The sequence below is a fragment of the Oncorhynchus tshawytscha genome, linkage group LG09 (genome assembly GCF_018296145.1).
Source record: "Oncorhynchus tshawytscha isolate Ot180627B linkage group LG09, Otsh_v2.0, whole genome shotgun sequence".
NCBI classification, from domain to species: Eukaryota; Metazoa; Chordata; class Actinopteri; order Salmoniformes; family Salmonidae; genus Oncorhynchus; species Oncorhynchus tshawytscha.
In genome coordinates, this window is record NC_056437.1 from 70,434,256 (window position 1) to 70,448,159 (window position 13,904).

At 40.5% G+C, this 13,904-nt stretch overlaps 1 protein-coding gene across 1 annotated transcript; it reads right to left on the reverse strand.

Moving 5' to 3' along the window:
• Positions 1-6,309: 6,309 nt before the first annotated feature.
• LOC112258552 (homeobox protein Hox-B9a) lies at positions 6,310-13,668 on the reverse strand. Its single transcript, XM_024432990.2, has 2 exons — positions 13,033-13,668; positions 6,310-9,736 (listed from the first exon to the last, which is right to left on the reverse strand). The coding sequence occupies exons 1-2, from the start codon at positions 13,544-13,546 to the stop codon at positions 9,501-9,503; spliced, it is 750 nt and encodes a 249-aa protein (XP_024288758.1). The 5' UTR covers positions 13,547-13,668; the 3' UTR covers positions 6,310-9,500.
• Positions 13,669-13,904: the final 236 nt, after the last annotated feature.

The window sequence follows — 13,904 nt, forward strand, 5'->3', positions numbered from 1 at the left end:
ACTTCGTTCAGTTACGTATTGCGTTTTTATATGGTTATTAAACCCTAGATTGACTTCCAAGTGATTTATCAGCATTGCAATACAATTCAAATGATTGGATGTTCAATGTCATTCATAGGATATTCAATAAAATCAAAGCAAATCATGTCTGACGCCCACACATAGGCTACTCAACGCATTGGGTGAAGCTATAAAGCGCCTAACCTGTGGGAAAATGGCCACCTTGTAGCGAAATAATCCCAGAGACCACTTTAAGTCGTAAAAGGGAGTAGTAAAACTTTAACCTGGGTGAGAAGTAAGAGAATCAGCTGCGGTCCAGCTCGCACATGGAGAGAAAAGATTTGCTCTCTTCTCTATACCCCTCTCTCTTGTATATGGCGGGGTCATTAAACTGTAAAGTTTTGGACACCATAAAACAATAAAAGCACTTTGTCTCTCCTTTTGAACACAGGAAACGCACCTCGGCCCTAATTGCGAATGGTTTGAGGTTTAATATTCTACCCCTTTCCCGCTATTCATGCATACCCACACGCAGTGTTTCAGTTTTAGCTCGGACTTACATTGCGGTCTCATCCACGGGAATAACTGCGTTGGAGAGGGGCTCTGTTCCGTGCTCTCCGTCTCATCCCCGATACCACCAGCGGCTAGCTTGCAGTCGTTGTACTGGACCAAATCTGGGTCCTGGGGTCCAAAAAGGGTTTGCCTCTGGAGAGCGTCGTACCCGTAGAAGTTGCCCGGCTCTCCATGGCATGTTACGGCGCAGGGACTCTGTTGGTAAGGGGCACTGGAGAGCGTGGACGCTCCGTGGTGGTAAAATTCCTGGATTTGAGGGGGATGTTGGAAAGTTGCTCCAGAGCCTGGTCCATACACTACTGTGGGTCTACTCCCAAGGTCCTGCGCGAACCCGCACTCGTAATAATTGGGACGTAAAGAGTCTCCGCTCTTGTATTTGGAGAAGAGAGAGTTGACAAAATATGAACTCATCTTTTGTTGTTGTTGGTTTTGTTGTTGTTTGTGATTATAAAGACTCAAGCGCTCGAGAGGAAGGCAATTGAAGAGTTATTGGGTGAAAAAAAGAAAGAACCCAAGCTGGTTCGCAATATATGGACTGATGTTGTATTTCAAAACACCCAATCTAAATAGCCGAAGCCACAATCATGCCGATTCCATAAAATCGTCTCCACTGAAGTGCTCCTGCATCACAATTCTGGTATGAGGTGCCAGTTTACAAACAGTTTTCTGTGATTTACTCCGCTGCAAATGAGTTGTTTCATATTTTGCGGTGTCTTTTCACGATAATTTGCATCTATTATCGGGTCCTCATCTCATTGGCTTCTCGCATCCCACACGGACACTGCTCTACTCTGCGGGCTTCTGATATGGAAGGAGTGAGAGAATGAAAAAGAGAGAAAAAGAGAAAGGGAGAGGGAGCAATGGACTAGGGGGAAGAGAGGGGGGTCGAGGGAGAGAGGAGGGGAGAATATGCGCATTAATATATTCAAGCGGGTAAGTTAATGAGAAATCTGCCGCTTTGCATCAGATCAAATAGAGAGCGCCCCCCACCCACCACAACTTACCCACTCTAAAAACCTCTCTTGGAGATGGATTTTTAGCATTAGCCTAGCTAATAGTCAACCTAAAGGGATGCACATATAGCCTACTCATTCATTTCTAAATTATAATGAGGTGGGATCCTCTTTTTCGAAAATGTCAGAGTCGCCCTTGCAAATTGTGAAAGTACACGATGTAATTGGTATCAGTTTTAAAAAGTCCTATAAATGTAATTGCAGTTCTAAAACAACTTGTCAAAGCCCCGGCACCAGCGTCTGAGGCTTGTTGAGAACAAACGAGGTAGTCAGATTTAACATTTTGATTATAGTATTTTTATAAATATGATATTCATAAAGATGTGAAGATGTCTGAAAGGAGCGACACTCGTGGTATAATGGAGAAAGTGGTTGTAAATGGTTTAACAAACTATAAAATGCAATAAACGCTGAGGCTGTTTGTTGTTTACACCTAGCATCAAAAAAGCTGTTAAGATTTTATGAGGTTCCACGACCAGAGCCATAAATGCTTCACTTGGAGCAATTTCACCGATACAGAAATATTCAAGTATTTAATTGTCATTTCAGTTGTGTTTTCCATACGGACTGTCATTATAGAAGCTGATATTTTAACCCCTAGACGTATTTTCTGGAATAACTTAATGAGGGGATAACTTGAGGGAAGGTTGTGTTCGTTAATGACCTCATAAAAACGAAACTATTGTTAGGATTGGGACTAAAATACGTTTTAAAGAGAATATAGGCCCATCTATACGTGATTGGTTTGAGAAATAGGCTGAGCGTAGTTTGCATTTACTAAATTAAGCCAGGAGGAGTGTCGCCAAGCATTTATTCAGAATTATAATATTAGGACAACTAGCCTAGATAATTAAGATTATGATAACGTCTTAGTTAGGTTATATTGGCCAATGTATGACTTACATTGTAGTATAGGAGCCAAACGAATTATAACTCTTTGTTATTCTTGTTTTAATGCAGTTGTCCGATAGTATGTAAGATATGTTCAAGATGGTTGAAATTAAGTGAGAAAATGTCAATTTTGCGTGCATGATTTTATTCCCAGTGTGCGTACGCAAGCATTAGCCCTGCTAGGCTACTGTCAAATGTAACAGTTGCAATTTTTAAAAACATATTATTAACCGTGTTTTTGGAAAACTTTAAAACATATGACATGTGAATGTCCAACTTACAGTAGGACAATTTGTCTGCCATTTTTTTCATACTTCTTAGCTTGTGCATTCATGACGTTAAGGAGTGTACTGCAATTTTAATAAAGGTTCTAACCCAAATAAATGAGCTATCTATTGGAATTATAACAAACTTTCGAATTAGCTACACTGAATTAACTGTTGTCCTTTACATGTCAGGGAGTTCTAATGCAAATTCAAACATATTCCACAGCGCTAAAAGCGTTACCAATGTAGAGTGTTAGCCAATTTAGCGGCATTTTACTTCTAGTATGACGGTTTACAGCAAGAGTCACTTATTTCCATATTTCGTTACATTGTAAAAAACCTAAATATGAACAGCGTTTTTCGATCCGAACAATGAATATAATAGTTGTACTACAAAGTTCAACATATTGTAATCGAATAACAATAAATCATAAAAACCTTCAAAACATTCAGTTGATTTTAGTAATTATTCCCAAAGTCATGGACAACCACTTTAAACCAACAGAAGATCAATTATTACAGATTAGTAGGCTATATAATCCTCTCGGAAGAGCTGTGCCCTCTATATATGTGCTTTAGGGTCAAAACATTATTTGCAGGCTAATAGCGTTTCTGAAGAAGCAAACAAATAGCCAAATCATTGTCAATATGCTTCTGTTTGACTGTTCAAATATATAGCCCTAAATTGAAATCTTACCCTAATACGGGAGAAGCATATAGGCCTATATTAATATTTTTGCCGCCCTTCAAAATATCTTAAGTAAAGCAAGAGGTTCTCTTCGCCCAAGTTTAGGTGGTGTAAAGTGGCCTGTCTGAGTTTTCTAAGGACTTCCGGATAGGCAGACAACACAGTGGAGGCTTTCTTTCGTGGACCAACATCGCCACCAAGAGGCCGTTTTTAGGTGTGACGCAGGGATTTCAAGTTGATACCAGTTCATGATTCTAGAAACACCACACATAAACCAAAATATAATGACAGTATTTCGCAACTAAACCGTGAAAGTATAGGCCTTATTTCGAAATAAGAAAACATATTGGCCACAAGACCTGTTCCTCTTCTGCTCCTCTTCTGAAGACATGTTAGTCTATACTTAGTCCTTATGCCGTCTAGTTCAATTAATATTGCTAAAAAATGTGTCGTTATCTAGGCCTATTTAATTGATAACATATTATCAATTGAGGAATATCTATATGTAGCCTAAAAACGTATTTTTGTAAGAAATAATTAGCTGCCGTACATGGGCCTACATATTGTGGAAAATAATAGAACACATGTTTTTCATTTAAGTTGTTACACTATGAGCTATCTACCTAGTAGAAAGCATACCTTGCATTTGATAATATGCAGACAACAAATGAAACATATAATTTGAGATGCTGTAAGGAAGAAAAATCAAAACACGAAAATGTAAAAATATTTATGTAACTTTGTAATCATATGGCAAGTGAGGTTATTAATTATTTCAAAAATGAATGACGTGTAAACACGAGGGTAAATTATGCTTCAACCATATTCGAAAATAAGAATTATCCGAATATTTATTTTAAGAACATTGACTCAAGCTCATGCTAGGAAATGATCATTCCCATACTTTTGCCAAAGTTGATGGAAAAACATAATCAACAATGTGAATAGAAACACTCATTGACTACGCACATATTTGGGAAGTCTAGCTTGCCGTGATTGAGAAGTCAAAGCAATTTAGAGACAATATAATATTCATTTAGCCCATATGAGTTATGCGACTCCAAAAAATCCTCCCAGATGAAGACAAACTCAACCGCTGTCTGTATTCTCTGCCCCCAGGGTACTCCTGGAACATTTGTTCATATGATCTCTCGACTACATGGTGCAAAAGTAGAGAATATTAACTTATGGACTACAACACTTGCCAGTATAAAGTCATGATTTTTAATATGTGTACTTATGTAAGCAGGTCCTGTGGGTTGGAAGCGGAGGGGTGGGCATTTATGTCATTTCTGTTGGTTTTTGGTTTTTGTTTCACCTGTCAACCAAAAAAAAAAAACTTAAAAAACTTGATCACAATACAAATCTGTATGAATAGAAACATTCATTGACTATGCACATATTTGAGAAGTGTAGCTTACAGAGATTTAAATGCCAAAGAAATTTAGAGACAGTATAGTATACATTTTACTTATTACTATTCGTTCATCTCTGGTTATTATTGTTTGGCCTAATTGTAGCCTATAATTCTGGTATTTTCTTTGAAAAGTGTCGTAGAGCTAGGCTAATTGTAGGCCTCATAGTGGTAGCAAATAGTGACGAGTGGTAATGATTGTCAAAAAGAGGTTGCAACGATCATAGTAATTTCAGATTTGGTATGACAATCTGGCATATGATAAAATTGCCATGATACATTTTATTTACTCTATCCAGGAGTTTGCCTTTTTACTCAATGAATGTCTGCAAAATCCGATCATACTGTCATACAACAGAATTACAAACTGAGAACATGTGAAAACAGAGCTTTAAAAAGTAAGAGCTGCACACTGACCACCTAATTATAACCTATTCCACGACCGATCAATGTAAAGTTCTGCCACAAAATGGCCAGCCTAGCCTGGGCGCGAGGTTGTATACAGATTACGGTTCCCCTATGTCAGACGTCTCGCCAGAATCTTTTTGTGGCGTTTTATGGCACTGCTGTAGGGCGGCCAGGATGCGCTCGGAAGTGAAACAAAGGGAGGCTGCGAGAACACTGGACTCCGGCGGTTCATCTGGAAGTCCAGACCTCGCCACGCAAGCCCCCCCACTCCTAGTGGAATCCGTAAACAACAAACGCAGCAAACAATAAACGACAAAACGCAATGGAACAACGTAAATCCCCAGTCTAGAACGTGGTTTAGGCCTACCCCACGACACCTCGAAACAGTTATTAAGGAGGACTTGAAACTTTTCATTCTCCCGGTGTTTGCTTTACAGCCGTTTAGTTCTTAACCTTCAGAAATTTATACCCTATAAAGTTTTATTGCAGTCATATTATTTTATTGCGGCACACCGCATTGAATTTTCTTTCTCTCTTTTATGACAGTCGGCTTCCCCATCTCCTCCTCCCCAAACGAAAGCCCACATCCTCTTTGCTGTTTGTTTCCTCTTGAAAAATACCATAACAGGCCCAGGATTGGGTGGTACAGAGCCGTAATAACCAATACTGACCCCCTAGCCCACTTAAGAAGAAATAGGCCTTTTATTCACATATGCTTGGCGACGCAAAAAACTTCAATGTCTCAGTTGCACATCTGCAAGCCAGTAGTTCTGGTTCTGGCCCGAACTTCAAGATATATTTTAATTACTACAGGCTGCAGGGATTCAGAGAATAACACCCAACAATGTTATTGTGCATTCAACCTCATGTAGCCTATATTCAGTTTCCAGAGTTCCGCGCCCATGTTGTTATTTTCCATTTCTGAAAATAAATCAATGAAACATTTAGCATAATAGTTTATTATAAGATGTTACAGAAGGTTAAAGGGTATGAATTGTACCATTATGCACGACATTGTACCAAAATATGCGCAATATCTATAAAACTATTTAATCCAAGTTCATGAATAGACTGCTTTTTAGTTCAATATAATGCATGGACTCGTTATGCAAAGGGTTGGGCATTTGCTGGACGTGCCATTTTTTGGAAAGACGCATTCAAAAATCATACAGTTTTCTTTGCGTTCATCTTTGGAAAAAAGGGAACATGGGCCTTAGAATCATAACCTACCTCACTAGTCATGTGTCACAGGCCTCATGATTAGTATTTTCCACGCACAATACAGCACAGCCGATTTGTTTCATTCCACGTCCTTCCCTAACCCCTTCTCGGGTTCTACCCAGAGTGGCACGTTTTAAATACACATAACCAAAACTTTTAATTTTCATAAACGTATGAGATGACGACTTCAAGATAAACATTGCCATAGGGTCATCTTAATGGATGCTAGGGTCTAGGGCTATCTTCTTCAGGGAACCATGTGTACACTTGGCCAAATTGACTCCTTTCCCTCAAGTACAATTCAAGACAAATGCTCCGGCGCACGAGACATATTTTGAACACATGCTCCTCCTAAAAGATGAAATGAATGTGGAAATATGAAAAGGCTCAAACTTGTTTTGTTCTCACTCACACGCATAGAAGGCGCATATGCGCCCTATTTTGCGCACTCTCGAGACCTTCTCACTGTCTAAAATGAATTGGCTATCATAAATACAATTGCTTTATTTTCATTTTAATCTCATATCAATTCCATGAAGTTATCAATAGCATTAAAAAAGTGCCGAGACATTGTTCTAATGTAAACTATTTTTTAATACGAATCCAACATCAGCAGTGCTATCTCACAGATAAACAACACAGGACTGAATACAATTTACATGAGAGACACAAGAGATTAATGTGATATAAAAAAAAAAGACTGAGAGGGGGTTAGTAGTTTCTGGAGTCGGTGCTTACAGCGTTGTTGTTATTAAAAATGAAGAGTCCAACTGAGATGACCTGAAGGTCTCTATAATGAAAGCTGCGAGGCTCGAGCGCATGGAGAGACAATAGGGTCTAATGCTCCTTAATATTCAGAATGAAGGACAGCCATGCGCGCGACTCCAGAAACGCCACCCATTTCATATCTCACTGAAAATGCATCATAAGAGTTTCCCAGGATGTTTGTCAGTACTCCCACAAACAAACAAACAAAAATACATGTACACCAAATAAGTACATCATTCCTTATTGTATCGACAACACGGTTAAATCAATTAACGCTCAATACATTCTGGACAAGAACATGTAAACAATATCTAAAACTGGAAAAATGACTTCTGCTCATTCAACTCCAATGTCATTTCCCAAAACACCAATTTTTAACATATGCAACTCATTCCAATTAAAACAATCGAGGTTATTCACCTAGGTCTATTTACAATCAATTAGAAATATTACCATCCAAAAACTGTTTTTCTTCAAATAGATTTCATTTTCAAAACACACAAACGTAAAGAAATAAATTACATTTCATTATGATATTAGGCATGCGCTAACAATGTAAACATTTTTATTCTTAGACAATGTAGGCTTGTTTTTCTTCGACGGATGTTATATCCTGTATTTAAGCGCATATGAGTACATCTTTTTATGGCATATATCAAAACGAGAGAGAGTGTAAACGGGCGGGTTATTGAAGGCCCTTTCATTTCCACGTAAATGTTTAAAAACGTTCCACTGTTAGAATGCACAGTCATTAGATGAATGCAAGTTGGCTACAGGCCAATGGGTCTGCTGACCTTATATTGGCAGACCGAACTATATAAAACTAGGCTTAATCCCAATCACGAACAAGGTTCCATATTGAATGTGAACTAGCATGTTGCATATTATGCTTCAAGGAAATATACCATGTCGCGCTATCTACCCGAAAACACGTATTCCTGATTAATTTCCACATCAAAGTAGTCTAAAATATTTACTCTCAGTAGCGGCTTAAACTCTTTAAGTTATGTTTTTAGCAATTACACAAGGAAATAGTAACATTGGCCGCAAGGAAATGTTAAAGGATAAATACCCCATAGACCAGGGTTCTCCAACCCTGTTCCTGGAGAGCTACTGTTCCTGTAGCTTTTCACTCCAACCCTCATCTACCGTACCCGATTCTAATATTTAGCTGGTTGATAAGCTGAATCAGGTTAGTTACAACTGGAGTTGTAGTGAAAACCTACAGGAGAGTGCCTCTCCATGAACAGGGTTGGAGAGCTATGCCATAGACCTTTCCATATGAAACCCTTATTAGGTTATTACGCACTTTTACGCACAATGAACTTGAAGGTAAAATGATGCACACTAGACAAAAGAGATACATATATAAGAGTGTGCACATACCTGTTGAGTTAGTATTTAAAGGGATTACAACAAATACATGGAACCCTGATATTTTACTAAATACGAGCAAGTCAAAGGGGCTCTGGGGGATGTGACTCTACAAGGAATTATAAATAATACACTAATAATAATAATAATAATAATAACAACACTAGGCCAACCCCTTTACACTAGCTTATTAATCGATTTACAATATAACATAATTGGGGCGACTGAGTTGGGGGAACTGCTGCTCGAATAATAAAATAATGTATTTTTCGTGAAAGACCAGTTATGTCTGGCGCATCTATGGAGCTGAAGAGAGGAATGGAGCGAAAAAACTAAAAGATAAGAATAAATGCAGGTCGCACACTCCCTTTAACTACAACTGTTTCTCTTATGTATTAATGACCACACGGAACCGACGCTTCAGCACTTCCATGCCTCTCCTGATGAAGCGTTGGTGTCATGCGTAAAGCAATAAATAAGTGATAAAAGTAGTGCTTGAGAACGAGCCGCGTGAATCCACCCTCCTTTCTACTATATAATGTAATATATGCTATTTAGCAGACGCTTTTATCCAAAGCACTTACAGTCATGCGTGCATCCATTTTATGTAAGGGGTGGTCCCGGGAAACAAACCCACTTCCCTGGCGTCACAAGCGCCATGCTATACCAACTCAGCTACAAAGGACCATAAGAGTTTTCTTTACTGGTCTGCGCTTCTATAATATCAGAGGGTGTTTTTCACATCGATATGGAAAATAATAAAAACAAGCTTCCTGCACCCCCACTTTACCCATGACAGTCCATGTATGCCTATTTAAGGAAAAAGTCACGCGAAAGCAGACTCTTTGTGATGGTGGTGTTTTTAATATAACTCCCTTTTTTTCTTAATCCTTGGGTTGGTCCTTATTCATTTTCTTCATTTTCATCCGTCGGTTTTGGAACCATATTTTGACTTGTCTCTCGGTCAAGTTCAGCGAGCGTGCTACCTCATGCCTTCTGTCCCGGGTGAGGTACATGTTGAAGAGGAACTCTTTCTCGAGCTCGAGGGTTTGGTATTTCGTGTAAGGGCACCGCTTCTTCCTGGAAGACCGGGCATGCAACCAGTTGGCAGAGGGGTCATCTACAAGGGAAAGTCAGACAGACACCTTTAGTAAATGTCAAACAAACACAGACCAGAATAGGCCCGAGACTAGCAAGCCTAATAACATAACTAAATACAAACATGCGTGCGTACTAACAAGATTTCCATGCCAATGCTATACATAATTGAGTTAAAGTGATATCAAAAGCCAAGTCTCATATTGCTCCAAATGGAACAGTGTTCGGTAATGTAATGGAGCAGAGAAGAGAGGAAAGTAGTTCCTCACCTCCCCTCAGGCCGAAGGTGACCTTGATGGGTCTTGTAAATGGGTTTAGAGGACAGGCAGTTCCTTCACTGTACATGTTTACCATGAAAGTACTTCCTGGACCGCAAGGTGTCTTTTCACGTTACCGTAACAATATCATACATGGGAAACACAAAGAGAATGGAAAAGGTCCTCGTGTTCCTCACCCCACTAGACCTTGAAAATCACCCTGTTTGTGAGAAGTGCCCTCTACATGGATGGAACACTTGGAATGTAATGTTATCTCGTAAACTATGATTATCCGTATCCCGTAGTTTTTTGTTTGTTGTTGTTGGTAAAAACCTCCAATCATTGCAATGCACTCCACCCTTCAGCTTGGTTAGCAGGCCTCAGCCGAATGCAATTAGGGAAGAAAGCGCAGCATCCTTATGAGGAGAAGCGAACCTCCCCCAACAGAGCCAAAAGCATTCGAACTATGAGAGACGTATAGTGAGCAACAGAGGCTAACCCAAACAAAAATGCAGTCCCCCTCAAATGCGGTTGCTTTGGAAAGTGGATGATCTCCTTTTTATGGGAAATGTTCCAGGGGAAATATTTCTTGCTGTCTCCGTGGAGACGCCTCTCCTCTCTGGTGGCTTTCTCGGGAATGCATGCTATGTATTTTCATGTAGGCCCATCTACATTTCTTCTCAGTTGCTTTTGGTATAACAGCACTGTGTAGAGCCTGCATGTTGGGCTACCATGGCATTCAAATGGCCTTGAAAAGCTTAAACTGAGAATATCGTGATTACTCAAAAGGCAGTGGGGATATAAATCTCCCAGGCATGGCATTGGAACGATTGCATCTGCAAGTGGACACCAATACCTGTTCCGGGGCACTAGAGGTAGAAGTGGGCTTTGTGACACGCAAAGTGGTGCTTCGCATTCCCCAAGTACATAATCACCTAGTGTCATTCATCCCGTGCAAAGACAGGGCTTTTCCTGTCACTGCATGACAAACCATCCAGTGCTATCCCATAACGCGTATGGATATGTGAAGGGTTATAGCTGTGGCCAATGGATCTGGGCATTTCTACAGATAAAAAAAAATCTGGGCTCATTGAAGCCGATGGCCATTTCTCCTAGGCTACATACATGTAGGGAAATCCAGTCGGCCCATGTCCCTAGACACGCACTTTAATACCGCATCAACGGTCTCCAATATCCTAAATCGTATGATGCAATCCTATTTTTATCATGAAAGGAAATAACCCCCCGGGGATGATTGATAACCCTGTAAACCTATCCGTTGCCGGCGGACACGTCGGAGATAGAGGTGTGTCATCTAAATACTTATGAGACAGCTCAAAGACATGATCTGCAACAATGCAAGTTTAAGAGGGCATTGTCGCTGGATAATCATGGGGTGGGGGTCTGATTTGTGACGAATGTTGGGATGGAAACACATAATGGCTACAGACCGTTATAATACCATCATGTCTCTTTGCAATTTTACCTTAATAGTCTGAGAAATTGACCTTTCGTATATGCCAAGAGAGATTCGTTATTGCATTTCTCTACGATAAGGTTGCATCGTATTTTATATATTTTTTTCCCCGAACTGTCCCAGGGAGCCAACATACAACAATTAATAGTGATGTTGGCTGGTCTTATAACTTAATAAACTTCTGGGGCAATAACTTTTTTCACTCACGAGCCGCTGCTAGCACAAAGAGGGACGTGTAATTCCCAACTTCATTGCCTTTGCACGTAGTTTATTCTGGAATGCCGCCCAGGACAACACAAAGGGGAATTCTGTTGCGCACCATCCATTGGAGAATTCACGCTTGCGTGAACCCATTTTGTGGATTAAAATCAATGTTCGTCTCCACCGTCAGTCCATGCTACTCGAAAATGACCATCAGTCAGAACCTTGACCCATCCAATTAAGGTTATGCCTCAGATAGCCTATATTTATGGTATATCTCTGTTTCCCGGTGCACCAAAACGTTACCGGCCGAGCACGCACAGCCTATTTCAACAAGACGGTGCTTTGCAGAGTAGCACACATAAATAGGATTCTACTCCGGCTCGGCTCCAGGCCTGATTAATAGCCAGCCTGATCTTATGATGCAGTGTTGGTAAAGGACAGAAAATTATTTTTATTCTGTCAAGGCAACCATAGGCATGGCTAGAACAGTGAGTCAACTGAGAGTAGTGACCGACATCCTCCACATAATGTCATATAGCTCAGACAAATTAGTCTGCTAGTAAAAAAAACAACAACTGAGAGTCTCATTTGGAAAATGTTTCAGATTATTTTTCTGGTGTTAAAGAGAAACTCTCGCCCACTCAACAGTCCCAAAGGCATCAATAAAACTTGCTTTCCAGAAAATTTCGTCAATGCGGTTTCTTTGCCAAAATAATAATTGAAGAAACGAACATATAGCCCAATCCCCCACACTCCACCTTCTAAACGACATTAAACGTCTATAAATAGACTACTGCCATCAGACGTGAATGAAATAAAAACACGTTTCCCCTTAGAGAGGATATTTACACTCAAATATTGACTAGAGTTAAGAGGGCCTTTCTCTGGTAACTTCTAATTCTGCATTGGATAGACTCTTGGCACATAGTTCAATAGAGGGACGTTTTTCTTGAGGTGTTGTTCAGTTATTACTGGATTAAAACAAGCTGCTGAGAAAATGAACGGCACTAAAGTGCAATTGAGCGCAGAGAACCTGTTCTCAGAGGCTGTGTGCCAAAACTTACACAACTCAGTGTGAAAAGGGCTGCAGTAAAATTATATTCACTACCAGTTGGTCCCCAAAACTAAGGCAGGTCAGCGCAGAAAACCGCGCACGTGAAATGTCGCACTAATCCAAAACAGAGTATCATCCATACCTTGACCAGATGTATGTATAAATGTATGATAATAATTCTAACGTAAACATACATAGTCAGTTAGACGCACACTACGGGAACCAGATTTGGTAGTGAGCCTCTATGACTCGCAATCTCTTTGTTCCTGTTTTATGACCGCATTAAAAGCTTTACAGACTGTTCACTTCCTCGTTTTATAACTTACTTTGATCTGGCCCGTCTTTGTCTTCGCTAACTTCACAAATATCCTTATTGTCCTCGAATCCGGAGCCCTGGCTGGAATTCATCTCTCTTGCCGAAGAGGATTCCAAAATGTACTCGTGTCCACCGATTTTGGGGGGTTCCCCGAGGTGTCCCAGTAGCGGCTCCATCTTGACCTGTCCCTGCCCGGGGAGGGACTCCGAGCGCGGAGCGCAGTCGAGCCAAGTGCGTATGTATCGGGTGTCGGTGGAAGGCACGGGCTGAGTCGGGATGTATGGATGGTAAACCGCTGGTAAGCCATTGGAGGCATGGGGGCTGAAAGGGCTCCAGGACGAGCTAAAAACTGGAGGTTTAGGCTGGAAGCTACAAGAGGGGAATTCGGGATGCTCGCCATGTCCCCCCGGTTGCCTGGAGTTGGAATACTGTACATTGGAAAACCTGGCTGAAGTCGGATCTTCGCTCTCGTGACTTATTATAGAGTCCACATAATAGTTGCTCAGAGTTCCAGAAATTGACATTCTCGGACATTATACAAAACACGGTTCATTGAATTCAAAACATGTAGGACAGAAGTCGTTTTTTTTACGCGACTCCCCTTCGACGAGCGCACGAACAAAGTAGAGCTGGGTTGCTGGGGCTGTGCGCTCGGAGCGAAATGATTGGTCAGACTTTTTTCACGACCCTGATAAAGCGTCAATGGGGCGTAAATCAATCCGCCAAGGGGCTGCACCTCTCCTAGCACTGTACATATTTTCGTCTCTAAATAAATTGTCTTGTTTATGCAATATGCAAAATGGGAGTGCGTCCATATATATATGGGTATCTATAGGCTGTCGTAGAAATATCCAGTTAAATTATGGATCCCAAGGATATTAT